General features: G+C 38.8%; 1 protein-coding gene across 4 annotated transcripts in view; it reads left to right on the top strand.

The window, feature by feature from the left end:
• LUZP2 (leucine zipper protein 2) overlaps positions 1 to 25936 on the top strand; it is a 324235-nt gene that overhangs the window by 205719 nt on the left and 92580 nt on the right. For 3 of the 4 annotated variants that reach the window (XM_084632578.1, XM_084632577.1, XM_084632580.1), the window contains exons 6-7: positions 4409 to 4471; positions 11244 to 11306. The exons of the other annotated variant lie outside the window; for it this stretch is intronic. In XM_084632578.1, coding sequence (XP_084488704.1) covers positions 4409 to 4471; positions 11244 to 11306 — 126 coding nt within the window. The remainder of the gene's footprint in view (positions 1 to 4408; positions 4472 to 11243; positions 11307 to 25936) is intronic. 4 annotated transcript variants of the gene reach the window in all.

Below are 25936 nucleotides of genomic sequence, written 5' to 3'. Positions count from 1 at the left end.
TCTGTGGTGAGTGCACTTCTCAGCATTTTAAGATTTCTTTTTTGTGGTTTAAAAACCTTCCCCCCACCCCTTCAATTTTTCTGATCCAACCACATAAAAAAATTCACACTTCTTTACACTGAGCAAAGACCACAGAATTAATCTAAATAATACAGCCAAGGGTAACAGTGCTGGCTGGGATTTTTAAAGAAGTCAGAGGGATTTAATAGCTGAATTCTCATTGAAAGTCAATGGGAGTTGGTACTTAATTCCCTCAGCCTCTTTAAATATCCTACCTGCTCGTAAGAAATAAGAGTGCATATAATTCCTTACTGTGGACCAAAAGTCTAAGCTTTCTGGATGTGACCATGCAAAGTTACCCCTTCCATGGGTTTCTTTTAATGAAATATTCTTTGAAATGAGAGACTCTCTTTTAAATTGTGTGGTACGACAGATCTGGGAAGAAGTAAATCTGTGTCTTTATTGAGGCAGGGTGTTTCAGGGTTAAGGTATAGGAGATTTGGGTTCTGTTCCTGGCTCTGCCAATGAGCTGCTGTGTGGCTTTGGACAAACCACTCATGCACTGATTTTCCCATCTGTAAATATACTATAAAATATAAAACTAAAATATAAATATTAAAACTAAATATAAAATATAAAACTATAAAATATCTGCATCTTTAGGCACCTAAATACCATTAAAATCTGGTCCAGAATTACTAAGTGATAGAGACAACAATAATCATCATTCATTCCCAGGGAAGGCGAATGTGACTACTCCTATTTTACTGATTTTCCCATCTGTAAAATAGGAGTAGTCACATTCACCTTCCCTGGGAATGAATGATGATTATTGTTGTCTCTATCACTTAGTAATTCTGGATCAGATTTTAATGGTATTTAGGTGCCTAAAGATGCAGATATTTTATAGTCCCTTCTTATCTTTTTGCCTTTTCATGTTCAATTAGGGGAAAAGGGGTCACCACGCTAAATACTTCAAAAGGTGTAAAATATTCTCAATATAAATACTGTTCACAGCAGGTCCATAACTAAGTACAGATCAAATGAATGTACTTCCTATACAGATATGTCATCCTATAGTCCACACAGTCATATTTTTATTTACTTGTGTTGTGTTGTGTTACATATTGGCAATGCCTCAGGCAGTATTGTAGGTAATTTGTATTCATAGGTTACAATTTAAAAACTGTCTTCTGGTAATTTTAAATGCTTCTTTTTAGAAATACAAACCTCCAAGAAACACACAGAAAAAGGAATGTGAGGGGAGGAGGTGTAAGGGAAAACATAAGAATGGCCAGACTGGGTCAGACCAAAGGTCCATCTAGGGAGGAAAAACCTTAGAAGATTTCTATTTAGCCTTTACTGTATTACAGTGGGGGAGAACTAAATTCTCAGTGTGTGCACAAAACAACATAAGAAAAATAGCCAGTTGAAAGGCAGTCAGTGAGGGAAATGTAAACAACTTTGCCAAGGGGAAAAGACCAAATGGCACCCCAGGCAAGGAGCATCTTCGGCACTTCTCCCCCCATTTGTTAAACTTTTGAATACCTTATTTTTTTTTATTGCAAAAAAATTTATTTATTTTATTTATTTATTTTATTCATTTTTGTAGCCTATTTCACGTCTTTGATGCACAATTTGCATGCATGATTTATCCCTGTCATTTAAGAGATTCTACAAAGGTCCAGAACATTCTAGGAGGTTAGTGAAAAATGAATCCACATACAGAATACCTGACGCATTTTATTTCAAACATTCTATTTTCCCTTTTGTCGCTAACAACAAAAACAGCACCCCAAGCCCAGCACCCCAGGCAATTGCCTTGGGTTGCCTGCCCCTAAATCTGGCCCTTCCCCCAAGTTACACTCATGGAGAGTTTCCTTCACACGTGAAGCTCTCACCCATCACTTCCACAAAACTGACTTATTGTTTCCTAGGAGAGTGCCTCTTTGGGATCAAGAAAAGGAGTACTTGTGGCACCTTAGAGACTAACCAATTTATTTGAGCATGAGCTTTCGTGAGCTACAGCTCACTTCATCGGATGCATGCCGTGGAAACTGTAGCAGACTTTATATATACACAGAGAATATGAAAAAATACCTCCTCCCACCCCACTGTCCAGCTGGTAATAGCGTATCTAAAGTGATCATCAGGTGGGCATTTCCTGGATTTGTGCTGGAAATGGCCCACCTGATGATCACTTTAGATAAGCTATTACCAGCTGGACAGTGAGGTGGGAGGAGGTATTTTTTCATATTCTCTGTGTATATATAAAGTCTGCTACAGTTTCCACGGCATGCATCCGATGAAGTGAGCTGTAGCTCACGAAAGCTCATGCTCAAATAAATTGGTTAGTCTCTAAGGTGCCACAAGTACTCCTTTTCTTTTTGCGAATACAGACTAACACGGCTGTTACTCTGAAATCTTTGGGATCAGGATCCATTGCAGAGGAAACAGCTGGGAATGGGTGGCCCAACTTTGGCTATGGACATCTTTCTACCTGCCTTGTAGGTTGCTAAGAGAAAATGATACAACATCAGGGTTTATTATCTGTCCTGTGAAGGTGGGATCCTCCTGCTAAAGGGGACTTCCAGTGCAGATATGAACATGGAGTTTCCCAGGTGCCTCCACTCCAATAGAGATGCACTGCTATGGAGGAGGGTTATGGGGCGAGAGCTCTGCAGAAGAACAGTATCCCACTGATTCCTTGGGATCCATGAGGTTTGGAGGTAGTTCCAGCAGTCTGTTTCTAGGGGGGAAAGCAGGAAGTGGGGCAGGATTCCCAAAATGATGAGAGGGGATCTTTACTACGGAAACTTTTTGGAGACCTACTGAATTTGCAGGATTTAATGTGAGAGGTGTTGACCCAGCCCTTTGTGCTGACCTGTTGAGAACAGTGTGTGTGTTGAGCTGCTAACATTTCTCATTTCTTGCCTCACTTGGGTGTTGCCCATGGCTACCCACTGGAGTACAATATATAGCTTTGTAGAAACATTGTTGATAGTTTTTTTTAACATTGAAAAGTATAGATACAGTATGCATTGCACTGGCTGATGTATAAGAAAATAACCTAATGAAATTTCCCTGAAGGGTTAGCAATATTTAGAGGTATGTAACATTTGTTAAGCCATTTCTGCCCTGTTATCTCCATCACATGCACTCTTTGACAGTACAATCCCCGATAGACAGCATCTGCACAGCTCGTCAATTTCCTGAAGATCATTAATACATAAAAATGCAGGTCCTTAGTATAAATTATGCAAGCTCTATATTAGCCTAGTATGGTACTTAAAAAACAAAAAACCCAAGATCCATTAGAAACTACTTTAGATTTTTCATAAGGCTCCTTAATGTCCCACACTAAATAAAATATGAATCTCAGTGGGCTGCAGTGTAATAATGGGGACAGGGAATTGAAATAAAAATAGTGAAAAAGAATTCTGTTCAGTTCTTACTGTAATGTGTTTGAGGAATTCATCATGGTAAGGTCATTCAAGAGAAATGAGCTAAAAAGGTAGGAACAGATCCTCAGCTGATATAAACCGGTGTAACCCCATTTGTCACAGTTATACTGATTTACTCCAGCTCAGGATCTGGCTGATTGTATTCTTAATTCAAGAGGGAAGAATTTAAAGAGAGCAAAAATAATTTTCAAAGCTAGGCAGCTACTCACCCAGTGGAGAATCTGCAAAGGTAAATACCCTTGGCTATCGACTATAGCATAATATCAGCAAAAAGAAAGAATATAGAAAAAAAGTTACAGTGTAGGAATATTACTAGGCTAGTTGAAATTTAATTTTATTAATGTTTTAATCAATTTTCATTTCGGTAAATAAAAAGTGAGATTTAAAACTGCTATGGTAGAAAAGAAGGTTGAATGGTAGAAGTGAAATGAGGGGACTCAGCATTTAATGTTTCAGACTTTCTGCCAATTTTAAATTAAACAATTTTACAATGAAAAGAATCTTTAAATCTTGACTTTAGGGTTCAATGGTGGGATACTAGGCCAGACCCTCAGCTGCTGTAAATTGCCTTAGTTCCACTGAAGTTAGTGCTCAGTCATGCTGATTTATACTAGATGAGGATCTGGTCCCTTGTCTTTTCTCATCATATTGAGATTAAATAAATGTCTTTCAGCTTAATTCGTATAGTGTTTTGAAAGTTTACAATGTGCAGTTCTGTCTCTGTGAATTAATATTTTAATGCAAAAACCACAGGCCTTCTGAATTTTAGAAGAGAAGATGCTACTGTACCGTTCTACATTTATCTTGGCTTCATATTTATATGTGGCCTGACTAACATCTTGAAGATCATATCTAGTAAAAAATAAAACCAACAGGTTAAAATATTTAAAGGATTCCTCAATATTTTACTACCTCTCAATAGTAAAACCATGTTCTTTTCTCAGAACAAAAGCCTGAAAAACAAACTCCTGTCGGGAAACAAGCTTTGTGGTATTCATGCAGAAGAGGTGAGTAGAGTTTCTTACTGTTCTAATCCTAACACACGCAGAGAGACAGAAAGAGAATGTTGAGGATTGCCATAAAGAATTTCACACAGAGACTCTGGGCTAGATAATGTAGCCTTCATGTGTAGCTACAGCTAGTGTTCAAAGAGGCCATGCATCTAAAATCTCTTCTCATTTGCTCCCATGACAAAACCATACATCAGGAAACAAAATACAGTCTCCATTTTTAGACAAAGTAAATCCATACGTTTAGATTTGAGGTCATTGGGGGAGATTGTCTGCCGAATCCCAGGATCAAAAGCCTTGATTTTCTCCATTGGTCCCAATACTAAAAAGTAGAAATAATAACTCCATTGTCTGAGTAATTTTGAATAAAGAATTCTAAATAAAGCACTGGAGAAATAATTTTTAATGTTAAAATAGTGTATGATTTAAAAATCTATGCATGGCATTTTACCAAATATAGAATAAGAAGTGGTGCCTCTGCCAAAGAGCTGGCAATCTCATACAGACAATATAAAAGCCCTGATTCTTCAAATACTTAAGCATGTGAGTATTTTTAGTCATATGAACGGTCATGCTAGCTACTAGTGGTTGCTATTGAAGTGAGTAAAGTTATGCACTTATTCGAGTAGTTCCCGGTAGTCATCAGGAGTACTCAGATGAGTTACTATTGATTCCCACCATTCTCAAATAGGAATCAAGCCCCAGTGATGTAAATCAGGAGTAACTTCAGTGAAGTCAAACTGGAGAAGCATAAAAATAGAGAAGAGTCATCAACAATAGCGTACTCTAGGGAACAATTATGCATTGCCAAGAAGATAGGCAAGATGATCTAAGAATAAAACTTTTCTCTCTCAGTCTAATGAGTCTGCAGAAGTCAATGCATGTTGCTAGAACACCACAGTATTATCACACTTGAATCAAGTACATTTTAATTCAGAAACAGATTTGAAAACTTGTATTTTCAAAGTTATACAGCCAGATACATAATCTAAATAACTGATTTCCATTGATTTCAATTGAGCTACACTGCGGGAGATCTAGCCCATCATATCTAAGAAATTTGCAGCAGTCAGAAGCAATAGATTCTTTTCTCTCACTTTGCTCAAGCTACATCATAGTATCTTTCTGGTTTACTCTACAGTATTTGGTTTCAAATGTATTTTTCTCTCCCTTTGTACTGAATTTGTACTGAATTGTTGAAGTCCTGGCCTAAAAATATGACAGTGTTATTTTTTTCTCTCTTGCTAATTTTGCTCAGGGTTCATCACATCTTGAATTTTTAGTATTATTTAACTTTATTTTTTTCTATTAGTTTTGCATCTTATTGAATTACATTAGAATATTCGCAACATAACTATGTATAAACCAGTACTGATATCTACATTTAAATGGAAAACACGGAATTTGACATTCCAGTGTTTGATATGAAATCAGGTTTCAGAGTAACAGCCGTGTTAGTCTGTATTCGCAAAAAGAAAAGGAGTACTTGTGGCACCTTAGAGACTAACCAATTTATTTGAGCATGAGCTTTCGTGAGCTACAGCTCACTACTGTAGCTCACGAAAGCTCATGCTCAAATAAATTGGTTAGTCTCTAAGGTGCCACAAGTACTCCTTTTCTTGATATGAAATCAGTGTCAATCAGTATATTGCCAGTAAATCTTGTCTTTATCCTGGGAGTTTGAAGTGGTCAGAATCAGAACTGCTTGCAACCTCTCTCTAAAAATTCTCATTGACGTATCTCTCAAGTTTTAAAAAGACCTCTCTATCTCAATATGTGTTTACATGAGAGACCAGATTAGCTGAGGTGAAATTCTCATCAAAATGCACAGCGGGAGAATCATTGTGAATCATACTCATGGATGTTAAGAAAGCTAACTGTAACACTGCTCCTTGTGGACCAGCTGGTGTCTTCCTGCTTCTGGAGACACAGAAGAACCTAAAGTGCTGAGAATTGTATTGGTTCCACCTCACAAGGGAGGGTTAGGGATTACAGGCAGCAAAAGCATGCCAGACTTCCCTTTGCATACCGGGGAGCTCTACTTTCTCTATGACACCCTAAGGAGGGAGGGAGGCATGGCAGACCATTCTGAAGGAGGGCTGAGGCAGTGGCCTGCAATCCAGAACAACAGGCCTAATTCTCTGTATAGGATGATCACAGTTGAGAGCAGTAGAGATTCCATTCATTTCTATGGCTCAAACCAGAAGATTGTAGGAGACTTAATCCCCACATACTCTCACATTATTTTCAAATTGATGCACAATTAGAAATAGAATTAAATTTGGAGGCAGTTTATATTTTAGTGCATCTAATGAAATACACCACTTATTTTTATGGTGCCAAGTTCTGAGGTCCTTTACCTAGTAAATTGCCTTCAAATCAATTCTGAAATTGATTTGTGTAAAAGCTAAGTAAGGAATTTAGGATTTAACCCATGAACAAACTACTAATTTATTAGCCCAACAATATGTGACCTAACTGGCTGCACTAAGTGAAAAGCACTTATTAACATACAGTACAGTATGAGAATCAATGGAACTCTTGTAGTACACAGTACAATTCATAGTACAGTGTAGTGTAGTATGCCTTGTCATCAGGGAATTTCAAAGAATTGAACTCTGGATTATACAAAGAGCCTGTGGTAGCAGATTGTGAATGTGCTTTACTTTTCAAGTGCCAGAACATTAAGCTTTGTAGGTAGCCTTTATGAATTACGTGTTAAACCTGGCCAGCACAGCTAGGATGAGATGCTGCCCAGTTGGTGATTTGGTGCTCTACTCTAGCCAGGATTCAATGGGGTAAAACAGGGAAATGCATATTGTTTTCTTCTATTCTGAATAGGAGGAGTAATATGCAGAATGAAGCATACATACTAGGTGGATGCTGGTGTGTCACTCCCTCTGCTAGTAGATCAAAACCCCTTTAGGCTGCGGTGTGTGGAATGGCATGGTAGTAGGTTGCCCTTTCTTTTTCTCCTTTAAATGCTACTTGGAAATCCTGCTCTGCTGACTGCAAAGGGAGCAGGAAAGGTAGAAATTCTCTGTGTCCTTCTTGCACCAGCACAGCAGAAGGCAGAATCCTACCTTACATCCATAAACTGTTACAGGGTAGACACATCCCCCCAGTGTCAGATGTTTGAACTTAGTGGAATTACACTAGGGATGAAATTAGCTCTAGGGATATTAATTTTACCAGCTAGTTGTGCAATTAGCAAATGGATGATACTAACATAAGTATAAACTTATTTATTTTGCTGTAGCTGTTCTCTAAGAATCATTGGGACTTTTACACTAAAAGCTAGCACAGCATCAACAGTCTAGTGTTGAATAAAAAGCTGCCACTATCATCAGGATTGAAAGGTGGGTGTGCGGCACCATCTCAGAATGTTAGTCAGTTACAGATATGACAGAGAGCCACAGGGATACAGTGCTGCTAGTAACAATTATAAAACCAGACATAATTTTTTCTACTAGCATGATCAGGAAAAAGCTGGTAAATGTGGTCTTAGACATCAGCTGGTAAGACATGACAAAAGATCTCTTTGCTAACAAATGGTTTCAGAGTAACAGCCCTGTTAGTCTGTATTCGCAAAAAGAAAAGGAGTACTTGTGGCACCTTAGAGACTAACCAATTTATTTGAGCATAAGCTTTCGTGAGCTACAGCTCACTTCATCAGATGCATACTGTGGAAAATACAGGAGATCTTTTTATACACACAAAGCATGAAAAAATGGGTGTTTACCACTACAAAAGGTTTTCTCTCCCCCCACCCACTCTCCTGCTGGTAATAGCTTATCTAAAGTGATCACTCTCCTTACAATGTGTATGATAATCAAGGTGGGCCATTTCCAGCACAAATCCAGGTTTTCTCCCCACCCCTCCGCACCCCCCCCCACACAAACCCACTCTCCTGTTGGTATGTGTGTGGGGGGGGAAGAAAACCTGGATTTGTGCTGGAAATGGCCCACCTTGATTATCATACACATTGTAAGGAGAGTGATCACTTTAGATAAGCTATTACCAACAGGAGAGTGGGTTTGTTTGGGCGGGACCTGGATTTGTGCTGGAAATGGCCCACCTTTATTATCATACACATTGTAAGGAGAGTGATCACTTTACATAAGCTATTACCAGCAGGAGAGTGGGGTGAGGGGAGAGAAAACCTTTTGTAGTGATAAACACCCATTTTTTCATGATTTGTGTGTATAAAAAGATCTTCTGTATTTTCCACGGTATGCATCCGATGAAGTAAACTGTAGCTCACGAAAGCTTATGCTCAAATAAATTGGTTAGTCTCTAAGGTGCCACAAGTACTCCTTTTCTTTTTGTTAACAAATGCCAGTGTTGATCAGTGGCGAAGCCAGCAAGGGATCCTATGTAAGCTGTACAGCTGGCAAGAGGCATTTTCCCTTTGAAGGTTGATTTCAACCTCTCTGGAACACTGGGCCAAAGGTTTTAAATTCCTTTTCAAAGTGTAACCTCCAGCTTGACTTACAATATAATACCTCACACCTGTCTGGCATCTTTCTTAGGATAATTCAGTGTGGAATAGCAACCATATTTTCATATATATAATATAAAGTTACTATTGATGTGTTCATTTGACCTCCATGGTTTGTTATTGGGGTCCAAACCCTTAAACAGTTAGCTACTAGCAACTGGAAAAAGCTGCAAACCCCCTACCCCTGAGCTACTGAGTGTGAGAATTTTCTAAAGGAGTGAATTTTAGACTTTCCTATAGGTCAGTGGCAGCTGTATATATCATAGAGATTACATACTTTTTTTAGGACCAAATACTGATTCCATTAAGGTCAGTCGCAGTGTTGCCATTGTTTTAATTGGATCAAGATTTGACCCGTAAGATTGAAGTGTACTAATGGTTGTATCTGGTAGTCCACAGAGCCATAATGACTTTTCCTTAGAATAGAGCCTTGGCACATTCTGTTCTCCAAAATAAACATAGAGGCCATAAGGGGAAAAAGAAATGTGGAATAGAAAGATAGCTCAGAAGGTAGAGGTGAAATATGCTAATCTCGGCTGTTTGATTGACCAAGGTTTCAGGTGAACCTTTTCTTCAGTTTCACTTTGTGAGTGGTCTTCAAACTCTGAGTTTCATGTTGCGTTATAGGCCTGAATGAACTTGTAAACTGAAAGCAAAAGCAAAGCTGCAAGGTTTTACCTGGTTTCTCTTCATAACCATGTGAAACCAATTAAAAATTAAAAAAAAAATGACACATTTATTTAGAAAACTGCAGTGGTCCAAGTTAGCTTAGAACTTTAAAATGTCTATTCAAAAAGTTTTGAGCCTTAGGATTTTTTTTCATATATCCATAGATTAGAGGCCAGAAGGGACCATTGGGATTAGCTGGTCTTACCTCCCGCCTAAGACAAGCTGTAGAATTTCACCCAGTGATTCCTTCATCTAGCTCAACAACTTGTCACAAAATTATAACGTGTCTTTTCGAAAGACCTGCAATCAGGGGCTATGTCTGCCCTGCACACCTTACCGCGGCGTACCACTACAGCCGTGCCGTCGTACGGCACTCAGTAGAGCTGCTCTTTGTCGCCGGGAGAGAGAGCTCTCCCACCAACCAAATAAAACCACCCCCAATGGGAGAGCAGTTCCCACGGATGAAACGCTGTCCATGCCAGTGCTTTTCGTGGTTGAAACTTCTGTCATTCAGGGAGGTGGTTTTTGCATATCCCTGAGCGACAAATTTTTTTAATGGTGAAAGCTCAGTGTAGACATGTCCTGACTTAAAACGTCCCAGTTATGGGGAATGTGCCAACTCCTTTGATAAGTCATTCTCAAGGTTGATGTCCCTTTTCAATGGACTTGGGATGAGTTTTGAATTTCATTCCACTAAACTCTAAATATCAGAGACCGTCCAATACCATGAAGATGTCATTAAACATGCAAATTGATGGGGGTACGGAGGGTGTTAAAAACCTCACCACAACAATTAAAAACTCAAAAACAGCTGGCAGTGAAGTACTTCGATCTTTACAATAATATCTAATTTGAACACCCTTTGGAATTATTACAATTGTGAAGCCAGAAAATACTTTATTTGGGCTGGCTGCTCAGATAAAGGGGAGGAAAATATCAGTAGATAAAGGAACTCAGTATAGTTCAGATTCTGCTTTTTAAAAACTTTTTAAAAATATATAAGAAAAGTAGACTAAATGGATTTGAAATTAGTTTATTAACAAATATTTTTCTTAAAATTAAAAACAAAACAAAAACCTTTCTGGGCCAGATCCTCAGAGAACATAAATCAGCATAGCTTTGTTGACTTTACACTAGCTCTCTATACGATCTGTACAATGTGAGTCACAAAAAGTACAAATAAACACATAATAGTAGAAATCATTAAACACTTCTGAAGATTCTCACCCATGCTGCCTTCATTTATGCTTAGCTGTGAACATTTAATAAAATCTTGTGTCCGAAATGGATGAGTTAAACTAACTGTATGTAACAATGTGATAGCTTGTGAATGTATTTTAATTGGAGGTCACTTTTTAACTCTTCCTTGGGTCCCGTAATTGGTTTAGACATACTGTCCTTGCAAAGAATGTATATACATGCATTCAAAAGAAAAGAAAGAGAGAGAGAGAAAAAAACTTGACTTTTTGATTTTGCTTCACTTTTTTTTTTATTGTCAGAATTGTCAGAATTTAAATTGTCAGAATTTGCTGTCATCTCCTCCACAGGTTCTCAAATGGAAATGATTTTAAAGATTAATTTATTATCTTCCACTTGCAGTCAAAAAAGATCCAAGCCCAGCTGAAGGAGTTTCGCTATGGGAAAAAGGATTTGATTTTTAAGGTGAGTTTATATTTCTAGAGCTGGCTAAGGTATTTACTTACAGTCCATATAACATTACAATCATCCAGTAGGATGATTACTGCCTTTATTACTGGAGAACTGAGAAATCATTTCTCTGTCAACATAATGAAAGAAGCTCAATACTCTGAATCACAGACATCATTCCCATAATGTGCTCTCTGAAATCCCCTCTACTTCAGTGTTGAAGAGACAATGCACGGTATTACAATGCTTCCTGTGGCAAAGATAGAGGTGATTTCAAAGCTTCAAAAATTCTGTTATCTTCATCATTATTTAAAATTAAAGTGGAAAAAATATTTAGCTTATGATTATTTACATTAAAGTGCCTACATAGACCAATGTCCCAGCCAGTAGTTTGCCAGTGACCCAAATCTCTCCCATTGTTCCACAGATTCCTGTGAAGGGCTTTTTTATCTTTCTAATTGAGCAATAGAGCATTTTACGGCTGCCTGGTGGTTTCTGTTTGATTAGCAGTCCTCCATGCTAAAGCTGTGTAGGGTAACATTTAAAGAAAAGCATTCTAATATTTGTGACAAGTAGACTGAATAATTTGTAACAAACATGGAAAATAAAATGTTATCCTGTAGGCATCTGGCTTTTATCCATCTACATACCCCTCTGCTGAAATTTCTTTTCTGCAACTTCCTGAAAACAAAATGAAGTATCTATTAGGGATGTGCAAACCAAATTTAGGTTCAGTCTAATTCACATAAATACCCCAAAGTTTTGATACACAGCTGAAACATATCCAAATTCCTCTTTGTAAAATCAGGCAGATAATATTATGAGAACAGGATGTCTCATGGAATTTTGCATACTTCCTACTTCTGGTCTTTGCTGGAACCTAGAAGATGAGGGAGCAGAATTAGTGGTAGGCCCTAGGCATGAAAAGCCTTATCTGAATTTTCACTAACTTTAGGCAGTTTCACAAGAAATTTGAGGAATTTTCTCTAAGCTAGCTCCAGGGTTTTAGTTTGGAGCTAGAAAAATGATAGCTAATGAGGTAAAATCAACTCCACGTCAGTTCAGGTTCAGTTTTGATTTTAGGGGAAAAATTTAAGATGGGAAAGGAAGATATTATCGAAAACTGGTTAGGGGGAAAGGCTTATTTTATTTGCCTGCAGCAGGAAGGCTCAACTCTGACTTCTAGGGGGTGACCATGATGACGCTAGGGGAGAGAGAACACTTCAGTCTATACTCATTCAAATCGCCAAGAAGGGTGCCAGTTGTGGTGGTTGGTGGTTGGTTGGTTGGTCTCGTTTGGTTTTTTGCATGGCCAACACTCCATTGGCCACCAGAAACTTGTTCTCCCATTTATTTCAAAAGGCCACAGGATAAACAGTAACCATTATCATCACTGAATTTCTGTTCTGCTTGCAGCTGTAAAAAATAAATATGGCAGCTATGTCTCCTCTAATTCTCCAGTGAATCAGCTCATAATGTTTAATATAACCTGACTCTGCAACAGCATCTTATCAGTTGCAGTAAATAAAATCTAAAGTAATAATAATACTCGCACTTACAATCCACTTTATATTTTCAAACCACTTGACAAATATGCACAAATCAATCTTCATAGCCTCCTTTAAAGGCACAAAAGTACAATTAATTATCACCATTTGACAGGTGGGCAAAGTGAGACAAAGGTTAAATGACTTGCTCAAGGCTATAGAGGCAGTCAGTGTGTCAGTTGGGATTTGAATTCCAGTTCCTGGCTCTCAGCCCAGTGTTCAATCCACTAGAGCATGCTGCATGGAGAGTATTGAGACTATTATTTTTAAAAGAAGCAAACTGTAATTTTCCATGTGTTGAAACAAGAAAAACTAAGAGCATTTAGTGACAAATTTCAGCAGAGGCCTCTTATTTTATAGCCCCACTTGTACAGCAAATTACCTCACAAAGACAGCTACAGTTTCTCTGAGTCCATTTTAATTATACTAGTAGCCCTAAAACCCTGACTCAGCAAAGCACTGTAAGCATGTGGTTAAGGGACTGAAGTTTAAGTACTTTGCTGAATCAAGGTCTATGTTTGTTTCAGGCATTTCTAACTTTTTTTTTTCAGGCTGCTTCTTGATATATTGATGAGAAAAAATCAGATATTTTAATTAATTAAAATAAAGAAAAAAATAATTGATTGTGTGTGTGGGAAAAATACAAAATGTAAATGTAGGCCTGATATAAATTCAGGATAGTGAAAAAGATCATTCAGTAATTGCACTCATGTCAGAAATATAAAGGGAAGGAAGGGTAACCACCTTTCTGTATACAATGCTATAAAATCCCTCCAGGCCAGAGGCAACATCCTGTTACCTGTAAAGGGTTAAGAAGCTCAGCTAACCTGGCTGGCACGTGACCCAAAGGACCAATAAGGGGACAAGATACTTTCAAATCTTGTAGGGGGAAGGCTTTTGTTTTGTGCTCTTTGTTTATGTGGTTGTTCTCTCTTGGGACGGAGAGAGGCCAGACAGAAATCAATCTTCTCCAACCCATCCTAATCCAAGTCTCCAATATTGCAACCAGTATAGGCAAGGAGGATTAGTTTATCTTTTGTTTTGTGTGAATTTTCCCTGTGTTAAGAGGGAGGTTTATTCCTGTTTTCTGTAACTTTAAGGTTTTGCCCAGAGGGGGATCCTCTGTGTTTTGAATCTGAATACCCTGTAAAGTATTTTCCATCCTGATTTTACAGAGATGATTTTTACCTTTCTTTTTTTTTTTTAAAAATAAAACCCTTCTTTTAAGAACCTGACTGATTTTTCCATTGTTCCAAGATCCAGGGGTTTGGGTCTTTGATGATTTTGTAACAAATTGATTAGGATATTATTCTCAAGCCTCCCCAGGAAAGGGGATATGTAGGGGTTGTGGGGATATTTTTGGGGAAGACATCTCCAAGTGGTCTCTTTCCCTGTTCTTTGTTTAAAACGCTTGGTGGTGGCAGCATACTGTTCAAGAACAAGGCAAAGTTTGTACCTTGGAGAAGTTTTTAACCTAAGCTGGTAAGAATAAGCTTAGGGGGTCTTTCATGCAGGTCCCCAGATCTGTACCCTAGAGTTCAGAGTGGGGAAGGAACCCTGACAACTCATTACGCGGTTTTATACAGATCCTTTATTATTTCTCAATCTTTTTCTTTATCAGTGATTTCAACTGTAATTTGTACAAAATATGAATACTTATTTGAGTGTGTTTTCAGTTTGTTTTTGTGATGTGTTTAAATGGTTCTGCATTATAGTTTCAGAAGTGCATATTTCATGTATTGTCTATCCATTGTAGTACTTTTCATTTAAGATTCCAAGGTAAAATAACAATTGTTTCTCCATATAATAGGAAAGTAAAGCTGGTGATCTGACAAGCTAATTATGTGTCAAAAGCTTTGGAAAGTAAAGATAAAATAACGAGGAGAAAGGGAATTTTAAAATGTTATTGGCTGAGATAATGAAAGAGGTTTATAGAATTACATGACACATCCACTGGAATACATGTAATTAAATCCCCTAGACTGCCTTGATAATCTCTATTGGTGCATTTTAATTCTTTTAAGTGGCTTCTGTGATTAGGAAGAGTTCTAGGTATAAAGTCCTGAAAATAGAGGTTTTCTACATATGCAGTTGCTATATCCTGTGCAATAGCGACATAAGCTTTGTTTGCCAGCATAATTCAAACTTCTATAGTACAAGGTGGGGAGCCCCATTTCCATAACTATGTAGTCCCTGATTTATCTGCTGAGACCACTGAAAAGTTCAGTTTGTGACAAAGTTTCTGTGATTGGAGGATTGCTCACTTAAAAATGGACTGCCATTTATAGTACCTCCTCCAGGAAGGTACCAAGCACCCTCAATTCCCATAAATATTGGTGAATATTGAGGATGCTGAGCACCTCAAAGGAGGCCCTCAATACTCCTCAGGATTGAGTCCCTTCATATTATTTTCTTGAAAGTGGGATTAATTTGTCAATTTGTAGAGACTAGAAAGACATGACAGGATTGAAGGAAGCAATGTTTTGTTAAATCAGCGCATATGAATAAATTAAGCATGTGGTGAAGTGCTGCCCTGAATAGGGATGGCCCATTGTATTAGTTTGGATGGAATATATGGAATAAAAGTGTTGGCATAACCTAGTCACTGTTCATCAATGTTAAACAAGGTTTGAGGATTGGTATATAGAGACCTCAGCTTGCTTAGTACCATGGCACATGTCTCATTAAAAAGTCTTTTAACCTTTTATTAAAGATAGAGAAAAGAAGGGAAAATAGTTAAAACATTTGAAATGTAAAGTATTAAATCAGGCTTTCATTTTAACTACTTGGTTTTGTTCCCTTTTCCTTAATCTGGAGAAAGTTTTAAAAGAAAAAAAGCCTCTTTGTCTGATGGTATCAATGGCAGTAATAACCTTCCTTTTGGGGGAAAAGCGAATAGGTTCATTGAGAAAGGCTGTAAATGTCATTGTTGCTATTGTTAAAGTCCAATTTTAGAAGGGACCCTCTCTCCTTTATTTTGCGGTTTCTTAGATGGTATTAAAGGTGGTAATAACTGGAATTCTAGGTGGTGGTTGGGATTCAGCTGGTGCCAGTAGGGGGTGACGATGTCGTCTGGGTCCCTCTCTCTCTGTCTCAGGATGATGAAGGCACAGGGTCCCAGGAAAACAGTGCAGGTGGCAGCTATGATTAGAAACTAGCTTCAGAAGCCTAAGTATGTTTCTCTTGCCTGTTCTTTTTGTTCTTTTGAACTTTCCCCACAAAATATTTCTTTTAAGAACTCAAAAAGGGAGTGTAGGTGGCATGGCCCACCCCCTCATTATTTTGTCTACCAATTAGGCTTAGTGTCTGGCATAACAATTTTGGCTCATTATCCTCTGGCTCCGCATCTTCTGGTTTCTGACCAGCTTAATTTGAACATGGTCGCTGAATCGCATCAACCTGGCCTGTTTGTTTAGACTAATTCAGTTATTCTATCTTCCTTTTTTACTTTTTCCCATCAACATTTGGTATTAATGTTGTTGTATCCTTTTATGAACTTTTACATACTTTTTACAGATGAGCTCACAATTGGGGTAAATTTGTAGGCCCAGTAGTCACAACAGGTCTTAAGCAACTGTTTCAGTACTTTCCTAAACCAGGTCTTAAGATCAGTACTGATATAAAATGCACTATATATTAAATTTTACTTTCAAACTGTCTTTGCAATACAAAATGGTAGTCTTCCAGGAAACTCACTGATGCGTGGTGTGGTTTTCTTTTTACATACTACTCTTCTTATAAAAAAAATATTGTATGAGATGCAGAGTTCTGTAAGATTAGTTTCAGAGCATTATTATCTGGATGTAGCAGTAATGTGTACTATGCCTCTTCCTAACTTAAAATTGATGCTACCATATATAGGCTTGTGTTTCAGTGCCTATTAAAAATAATTACATCCACAGTAAACCTATTTCCTGGAGTTGCAAAATTTTTCAGTGGCACAAAGGACATAATTCTGTACTCCCTAGAGACAAAGATCAGAAGTGATAAAAGCCAACTCAACAGAAGTCATGTCTTCATCATTAAAATTTTAAATGCCTCTGTTATGGTTCAGGGTTATCCGTACCTTTGACCCCACAGTCTCTCTATGAGCACCTCATACAGTGAGAGACCTACCCCTGTACTTCTTTCATAATAGAATCTCACAATTCATCCCTATATGTATACCTCAAATAAAAAAAGAAAAGTAAGAGAAACAACAACAAAAAAATCCACTATGGCTAAACAGATTTAAAGAGGTAGTTAGAGATAAAAATACATCTTTTAAAAATTGGCAGTCAGATCCTACTAAGGAAAACAGAAAAGAGCATAATTTTGCAAGTCAAGCATAAAATTATAATTAGGCAGGCCAAAAAAGAATTTGAAGAACAACTAGCAAAAGACACAAAGCCTAACCCCCCCCCCCCCCCCAAGGCCATGTCTACACTAGAGAGTTTACAGAGGCAGAGCTGTACCAATGCAGCTGCGCTGCTGTAAGATCACTTGCGTAGCCACTCTATACCAGTGGGAGAGAGTTTTCCCATCCATATGATAAAACCATCTTAACGAGCGGTGGCAGTTATGTACCACTGACATAGCACTGTGCACACTACCACTTATGCCAGCGTTCGGGGGGTGGGGGGGTGTTTTTTCCCACATCCCTCAGTAATATAAGTTTTGTGGACATAAGTGCCCTAAGTACATCAGAAGCAGGAAGCCTGCCAAACAATCAGTGGGGGCACTGGGCAATCAGGTTCTAAGAGAACACTTAAGAAAGACAAGACAATTTCAGAGAAGCTAAATAAATTCTTTACATCTGTCTTCACTGCAGAGGATGTGAGGGAGATTCCCATACCTGAGCCATTATTTTTAGGTGATAAATCTGAGGAACTGTCCCAGATTGAGGTGTCAATAAAGGAGATTTTAGAAGAAATTGATAAATTAAACAGTAATAAGTCACCAGGACCAGATATTATTCACACGAGTTCTGGAGGAACTCAAATAAGAAATTGCAGTACTTCTAACTATGTTATATAACCTATCACTTAAGTCAGCCTCTGTACCAGATAACTGGACAATAGCTAAGGTAACACTGATTTTTAACAAAAGCTCCAGAGACGATCCTGGCAATTACAGGCTGGTAAGCCTAATTTCAATACCAGGCAAATGGGTTGAAACTATAGTAAAGAACAGAATTTTCAGATACATAGATGAACATGATATGTTGCAGAAGAGTCAACACAGCTTCTGTACAGGGAAATTGTGGCTTATCAATCCATTAGAATTCCTTGACGGGTTCAACAAGCATGTGTACAAGGGTGATCCAGTTGATGGAGTGTATTTGGACTTTGATAAAGCCTTTGACTTGATAAAGCCTGATAAAGCCTCACAAAAGGCTCACAAAGTAAGCAGTGATGGGATAGGAGGGAAGGTCCCCTCATGGATCAGTAACTAGTTAAAAGATAGGAAACAGAGGGTAGGAATAAATAGCCAGTTTACACAATGGAGAGAGGTAAATAGCAGGGTCCCCCAAGGATGTGTGTTGGGATCAGTGCTGTTCAACATATTCATAAATGATCAGGGGGCTGGAGGGGAGAGAGAAGGATAAACAGTTAAGTGGCAGAGTTTGCAGATGGTATGGAATTATTCAAGATTGTTAATTCAGAAACTCTCTGTGAAGAGTTGCAAAGGGATCTCACACAACTGGGTGACTGGGCAAGAAAATGGCAGATGAAATTCCAAGTTGACAAGTGCAAACAATGCAAATTGGAAAACATAACCCCAACCATACATACAAAATGATAGGGTTTAAATTATCTGTTACTACTCAAGCAAGAGATCTTGGAGTCATTGTGCAGAGTTCTCTGAAAACATCTGTTCAATGTGCCGTGGCAGTCAAAAAAAGCTAACAATTCTTTGAAAACATCTGCTCAATGTGCCATGGCGGTCAAAAAAAGTAACAATATTAGAAACCATCAGGAAAGGGATAGATAATGAGACAGAATATGTTACAATGCCAGTATGTAAACCCATGATATGTCCACACCTGGAATACTGCATGCAGTTCTCATTGCCCTATCTCAAAATAGATACGTTAGAATTGAAAAAGGTACAGAGAAGGGCAACAAAAAAGAGTAAGGGTGTGGAACAGCTTCCATATGAGGAGTGATTAAAAAGGCTGGGACTGTTCAGCTTCAAAAGGAGATGACTAAAATGGGATCTGATAGAGATCCATAAAATTGTGACTGGTATGGACAAAGTGAGTGAGGAAGTGTTAGTTATCCCTTCACATAACATAAGAACCAGGGGGTCACCCAATGAAATTAACAGTCAGCGTGTTTAAAACAAATGTAAGGAGGTACTTAGTCACACAGTCAACCTATTGAAATCATTTCTAGGGGATGTTGTGAGGGCCAAAAGTATAACTGGTTTAAAAAAGGAATTAGACTAAATTAATGGAGGATAGGTCCATCAGTGTCTATTAGCCAAAATGATCAGGGATTCAACCCCATGCTCTGAGAATGCTAGAAGACAGTGGATGGATTGCTTGATAAATTGTCCTGTTCTGTTCATTCCCTCTGGAGCGCCTGGAATTGACCACTCTCAGAAGACGGGCTAGATGAGCCATTGTTCTGATCAAGTATGGTCAATCTTCTGTTCACCCCCACTTTTAGACTGGGTCACCAAGATATAGCACCCTGCTTATCAACAGTGTTTCCTTAGCTCCGTTTAGCCCCTGCTATAGACTTCCCTTCAGAAGCTGTGAACAGTGTGAAAAGAGAATGACACCGAATAGCTTCTACAAATAAAGTATTATTCGTTTATCCATAAGAGCATAGCAATCAGATAGAAAAAGGTTCAAACATCAAAAGGTCTATGGATGTATTATATGAGCTTAGCATTTTCCTCAAGACTTAGCTGGGCCGTAATTAGCCCTGGCACCCCTTCCCTTCTGGGGACCAGGTTACATTATGTCTCTATAGATCCTGCCTCCCCTTTTCAGCTTCTAGAATGAGGCTTTTAAACCTTCCCAGGCTCTTTATTTCATTTTGCCCAACTGAAGTTCCCCTCCCCAGAGCACCAGCTACCCTGTTGATCAAAGCACAGCAGGGATAAAACTTCAAAGGAATTGACACCTGTATTGTTTATTAGGACCAGTTACTGGGTGATCTGGAGCTAACTTTCAGTTCCTGAAGAGGTGCAAAAACCGCTTAGGACTAAGTTAATTCTTTGCAACTATGTAGCAAACAACATGATCTTAATCAGGTATACAAAATAATCATTAAAAAGTAGTACAGAAAGTAATACAGTAATACAAATATTCATGGAGGATAGGGTCATCAATAGCTATTAGCCAGGATGGGCAGGGATGCAAAACCATGGGCTAAAGCATCCCTAGCCTCTGGATGCCAGAATCTGGGAATGAGTAATGGGGATGGATCACTTGATGATTATCTGTTCTGATCATTCCCTCTGAAGTACCTGGCATTGGCCACTGCTGGAAGACAGGATACTGAGCTAAATGGACGATTGGTCTGATCCAGTATGGCCTTTCTTATGTTCACATATCTTCCACATTCTGACCTGTTCTCTGAGAAGTAGCATTGCGGTTCCATTGGTCTATACTTAGCAATACTCTCTTTCAAAAGCAAAAACAGGGAACTATAACTTTTTTTCACCTTTCATTATGATTTGAGTTACACAGCAGTGCTGGGGAGTTAGAGGAGGTAAGGACTTCTCTCTCATATGCCCTAGCTCACAGGCTGCTTGGACCTTGTGTGCAGGGGTAAGCAAGAGTGCACCTACTTATCCCTTCCTGGAGCAGGTGGTTGCTGATAGGTGGAGCATGGGTGAAGTCTTGGCTCCACTGCGTATACTCATTGGCCAGTTCAGCTGAAGTGGCATACCTTGTTGCTGGCATAGGCAGCAGGCAATTACCATAACAGCAAAGCAATAAAGAAGCAAAGGGGTATTTGTGATTCAAGGTGTGTCTGAATGATAATGTCTTCCAGAGCTACTCCTGAGGTTGTGTTTCTTATCCACCACCCCTCACTCAGGACTATGTCTAAGGTCACAACCCAGCCTAGTGAGATGAACTATATGGGGAATCAGGGATACAAAGGGTTAAAGCCAATGACAAAACTTGAAAGTTTGAATTAAAACTTGGGGAGGAACAGCTCACCATCTGCTTCTTTAACAATAGCAGAAGACACAAGAATTTTTTGGTATAAAAAAGTAGATACTGGATTTTTTCCCTCTTGGTACAGATTTCACACCAATGACTTTACTAAAGATGAGAAATAGAGATGTAAGCTAAAGACTACATGCAGTGTATTAACTTAACGACAACTGACTAGTGTCTTGAGGCAGGGATCCAAAAGATATTGCAATTTAATAGTATAGTTCCATTAACCTATGGTTTGTGAAAATAAGTGTTGAAGATTGCATGTAATTCTATTCACGTGAGCAAAGAACTTTAGAGATGGCAAGCTCTTTTTACAAATTGCCCATGTTGTCTTTAGCAAGAATGATGTGCCTGGGTGAAAATAACCTATTGCTACACTACATTTAGAGCCTTCTAAAAAAGAGAAAATCAGTCATGAAAAATGGGAAGCATTTTTTTCTTTTTTGGAGGTTGTCTAGAAACAGTGTTAATTTTTCTAAAGGTGAATGGTGTTTAAAAAGTATGCAAAATACCTGAAATTTTATTTACAGTTTAATTCTTGTATCTTTTTAAGTTCTGAAAGTATCCGGATTCTTTATCTCTGTGTTCATCTACTGTATTTCATATTGTTTTCCTTCTGATGCACTTGAATCACACCCATCTATTCTAGTTTGTATGGTATTCCTACTACTACACTGTTTGATTTAATAGCATAAAATGCTGTGGTGGGAGCAGGGGGGTTGGTTGTTTTTCTTAAGAGAGGCTTGATTATTTTTTTATTCATAGAAAGAAAATTGTTGGCTAAAAGATGAGGTAAAGAACAAAACATTTGCAATACATGCATAATCTATTATAGTGTGAAGATATACTTAAACTGAAGGTGTTCAAATATTGATTCAGATTGTATCTTGATAAATAAATTAATGAGGACAGGAGTACTGTTGCATGGTTAATGAGCTACAGAAAAATCTCCGCAGGCATTTGTGTATCCTTGGGATAAAAGACGGGTTAGAATACTTGGAATTTCGGAGTTTTCACTGTGCTCATCACTTATAGCAAAGTTCAGTCATTTCAGAATTACACAAAGAAGTGACAAACATATTGTTCCTTTTGTTTAGCAATTTGTAGAGCTGATTGATTAAGGAAAAAAGTTTCCCATAATTACTCATTCATATTTCAGGCATCGTGGTCTAGTGGAAAAGGCACTAGACTGGTGGGTCAGGCAACCTTCCCTTTACCTGCTGTTTGACCTTGGGCAAGCCACTTCACCTCGCTGTGTATTTTACCATCCCTTATCTGCCTGGCATATTGAGATTGTAATCTCTGAGGGCATGGGCTGTCTCTCACAGTGTGCATATGCACAGTGCCTAGCATAGTGGGCACTGAGCTCAATTGTTGTCTCTTAGCACTAGGGGGAGAAGTGCATGCAGTGGACTGTTTTATTTATTCGTATCGATATACACAGAAAGAGAGAGATTGCTATATGATTATGATAGAGAAGGCAAGGTCAAAGAATTGAACCTTGCACTAGGAATAGAAGGAGATAATAGTCCTTACTCCTGGGGGAGGGGAGTTCATTCAACAATCCCAGATTGGCTCTCCAGAAATCTGTCTCTCGCGTATATGAGCTTTACTCTTCTTGTAGAAACTTTCATTGTCCCAGAGAAGCATAGTTGTCAACCATTGTCTTCTTCCTAGAGTGTTAGTCAATCTTTTAGAAATCCTAGGCCCAGGTAAGGGAGTGCTTTGAAAATGAGAACTGAGACTTTGAACTTTACTCATTATTCTATGGGAAGCCATAGTCTGTGTTGCTGAGGAGACATGCTGCAGTGTTCTGTACTAATTAGAGTTTCCTAAGTGGCAAAGGCTTCATGCCCAGATATATTACATCACTGTAGACCAGCCAATAGATGCCAAAGGCATGTAGAGTATACTCCTGATTATGCAAATAGCATATGGGACATGGATGTTGTTCGGATAATGGAGAGGGCAGAAGCCATTCAACCATTCAGCAGCATCTGGAGGATCCTCCTTCTCCTTGCTGTCTTAATCAGCAGGCTCTGCTCTGTGATCACTCAATCCCATGACAGCCAGACTGCAGAGGTTTCCCTGTGTTACTGCAGAGCCAGTGACACCTAATCTCTGCAGGCACAATGTGTGCCCAGGATGGGGGTGGGGGACAGGGGCTGAGAAGGGGGCTGAAATCCTGTTGGTGCTCAGTAGAGACCCCTTGGACAGGACTCTGCTATGCCCCACCAGGACTGCAACCAAAGAAGGTAGATAGCATTATTCACAGATGCTTTTATGTGTTAGCATCAGCAAGGAATCAAGGAACGCTCCTGAACAGAAAATTGTGGAAATGTGCTATCAACCAAAGGAGATAATTTCATGGCGGCAAACTCTTCAATATGCTTTGCTCTGCCCACCGGCATAACCTCTGTCTTGCTCTGGTTCAGCTTCAGCCAGCTGTTCTTCATTCATGAGCTCATCTCATCCAAGACTGGGCCATCTTGATAGTAGTGGTGCGGTTGTACGCAGTGAACGATAGGTAGAGCTTGTGTCATCTGCATGTTGCTGACTCTTGAGTCTTTGTTCTCCAACTCACCTACTAGCTGTATGTAGATACTGAATAGGACCAGAGAGAGAACTGATCCTTGTGGGACTCCACAAGTGGGAGGTCTGGTGATGGAGATTTTCATAGGTTCTAAAGCCTGAAAGGACCATTGTGATTGTCTAGTCTGACTTGCTGTATAACACAGGCCATAGAACTTCCCAAAAATCATTCCTAGAGCATATCTTTTAGAAGAACATCCAATCCTTGATTTAAAAATTGCCCGTGTTGAGAATCCACCATGACCCCTTGTAAATTGTTCCAGCGATTAACTACTCAGACAGGTAAAAATGTATGCATTATTTCCATTCTGAATTTGTCTACCTTCAGCTCCCAGACATTGGATCATGTTATACCTTTCTCTGCTAGATTGAAGAGCCCATTGTTAAATATGTGTTCCCCATTAAGTACTTATAAACTGGAATCAAGTCACTACTTACTCTTCTCTTTGTCAGTCTAAATAGTTTAAGCTCTTTGAGTCTATCACTCTAAGGCATGTTTTCTAATCCTTTAACCATTCCTGTGGCTCTTCTCTGAACTGTTTCCAATTTACCAACATCCTTGTATTGTTGGCATCAGAACAAGGCACAATATTCCAGCAGCAATCTCACCAATGCCAAAAAGAGAGTAAAATAACCTTTCTACTTCTATTCAAGATCCCCCTGTTCATGCATCCAGGATTGTATTAACTCTTTTGGCCACAGTGTTGCACTGAGAGCTCGTGTTCAGCTGATTATCCCCCACAGCCCCTAGGATAGAGTCCCCCATCCTGTAAGTATGGCCTACATTCTTTGTTCCTAGATATATACATCTACATTTAGCTATATTAAAACATATATTTTTTGCTTGCAGGCAATTTACCAAGTAATCTAGATCTAGATCACTGTCCTCTTTATCTTTAACTCCCCCAATTTTTGTGTCATCTACAAAGTTATCAGTGAAAAGAAAAGGAGTACTAGTGGCACCTTAGAGACTAACCAATTTATTTGAGCATAAGCTTTCGTGAGCTACATCTCACTTCATCGGATGCATTCAGTGGAAAATACAGTGAGGAGATTTATATACACACAGAACATGAAAAAATGGGTGTTATCATACACATTGTAAGGAGAGTGATCACTTAAGATGAGCTATTACCAGCAGGAGAGTGGGGGGGGGGAAGAAAACCTTAAAAGGTTTTCTCCCCCACGCTGGTAATAGCTCATCTTAAGTGATCACTCTCCTTACAGTGTGTATGATAACACCCATTTTTTCATGTTCTGTGTGTATATAAATCTCCTCACTGTATTTTCCACTGAATGCATCCGATGAAGAGAGCTGTAGCTCACGAAAGCTTATGCTCAAATAAATTGGTTAGTCTCTAAGGTGCCACTAGTATTCCTTTTCTTTTTGCGAATAGAGACTAACATGGCTGCTACTCTGAAAGTTATCAGTGATGACTTTGTTTTCTTCTAGGTTTTTGATAAAGATGTTAAATAGGGTAGGGTCAAGTCCAGATCCGCACAGGACTCCACTGGAAACAAACCCACTCAGTGATGATTCCCCATTCACAATTACGATTTGAAACCTATCCATTAGCCACTTGTTGTTCCATTTAATATGTGCCATATTAATTTTAGCTCCATTCTAGCTTTTTAATCAGAATGTTGTGTGATACCAAGTCAAGCACCTTACAGAAGTCCAAGTATATTACATCAACACTGTTAGCTTTGTCAACCAAACTTGTAATCTAAATTTTTAAAAAATGATAGTTAGTTAGTTTGGCGGGACCTATTTTCCATGATCCCATGTTGATTTGCATTAATTACATTACCCTCCTTTAGTTCATTATTAATCAAGCCTCTCCATTATCTTGCCCAGGATCAATGTCAGACTGATGGGCCTATAATTACCCATGTTATCCTCTTTATCCTTTTTAAAAATTGGTACAACATTATCTTTCTTCCACTCTTCTGGAACTTCCCCAGTCCTCCAAGGCTTATTGAAAATCAGTTTCCCATCACTACTCATTGGGTGCATCCCTCCTGGAAGGACTCAAACCATTTTACCACATTTCCCTGGACTCTTGTGACCTCTCTTTAGAGAGAGAGCAGTGGCTTATGGTCATCTGTGTCAGTTATTGCAGAGAGGTCCAAGAGGATGAGAATGGATGTCTGCCCTTTGACAGCAGGAGATCACACATCAGTGCCACTAAAGCAGTATCCGTTCCATGTCCTTGCCTAAACCCCGATTGTGCCAGACCTAGGAGATTAGCTTCAAAGTGATGAGTTTGAATTTAGCCTTTGACTAGCCTCTCTATGAGTTAGTTCAGCAACAGGAGGCTTGATGCTGGAAAGTAGGTAAC

Source organism: Lepidochelys olivacea (genome assembly GCF_965140295.1).
Source record: "Lepidochelys olivacea isolate rLepOli2 genome assembly, chromosome: 6".
Taxonomy (NCBI): Eukaryota; Metazoa; Chordata; order Testudines; family Cheloniidae; genus Lepidochelys; species Lepidochelys olivacea.
Note: the sequence above shows the minus strand (reverse complement) of the source record. Positions and strands in the feature narration are given on the sequence as shown.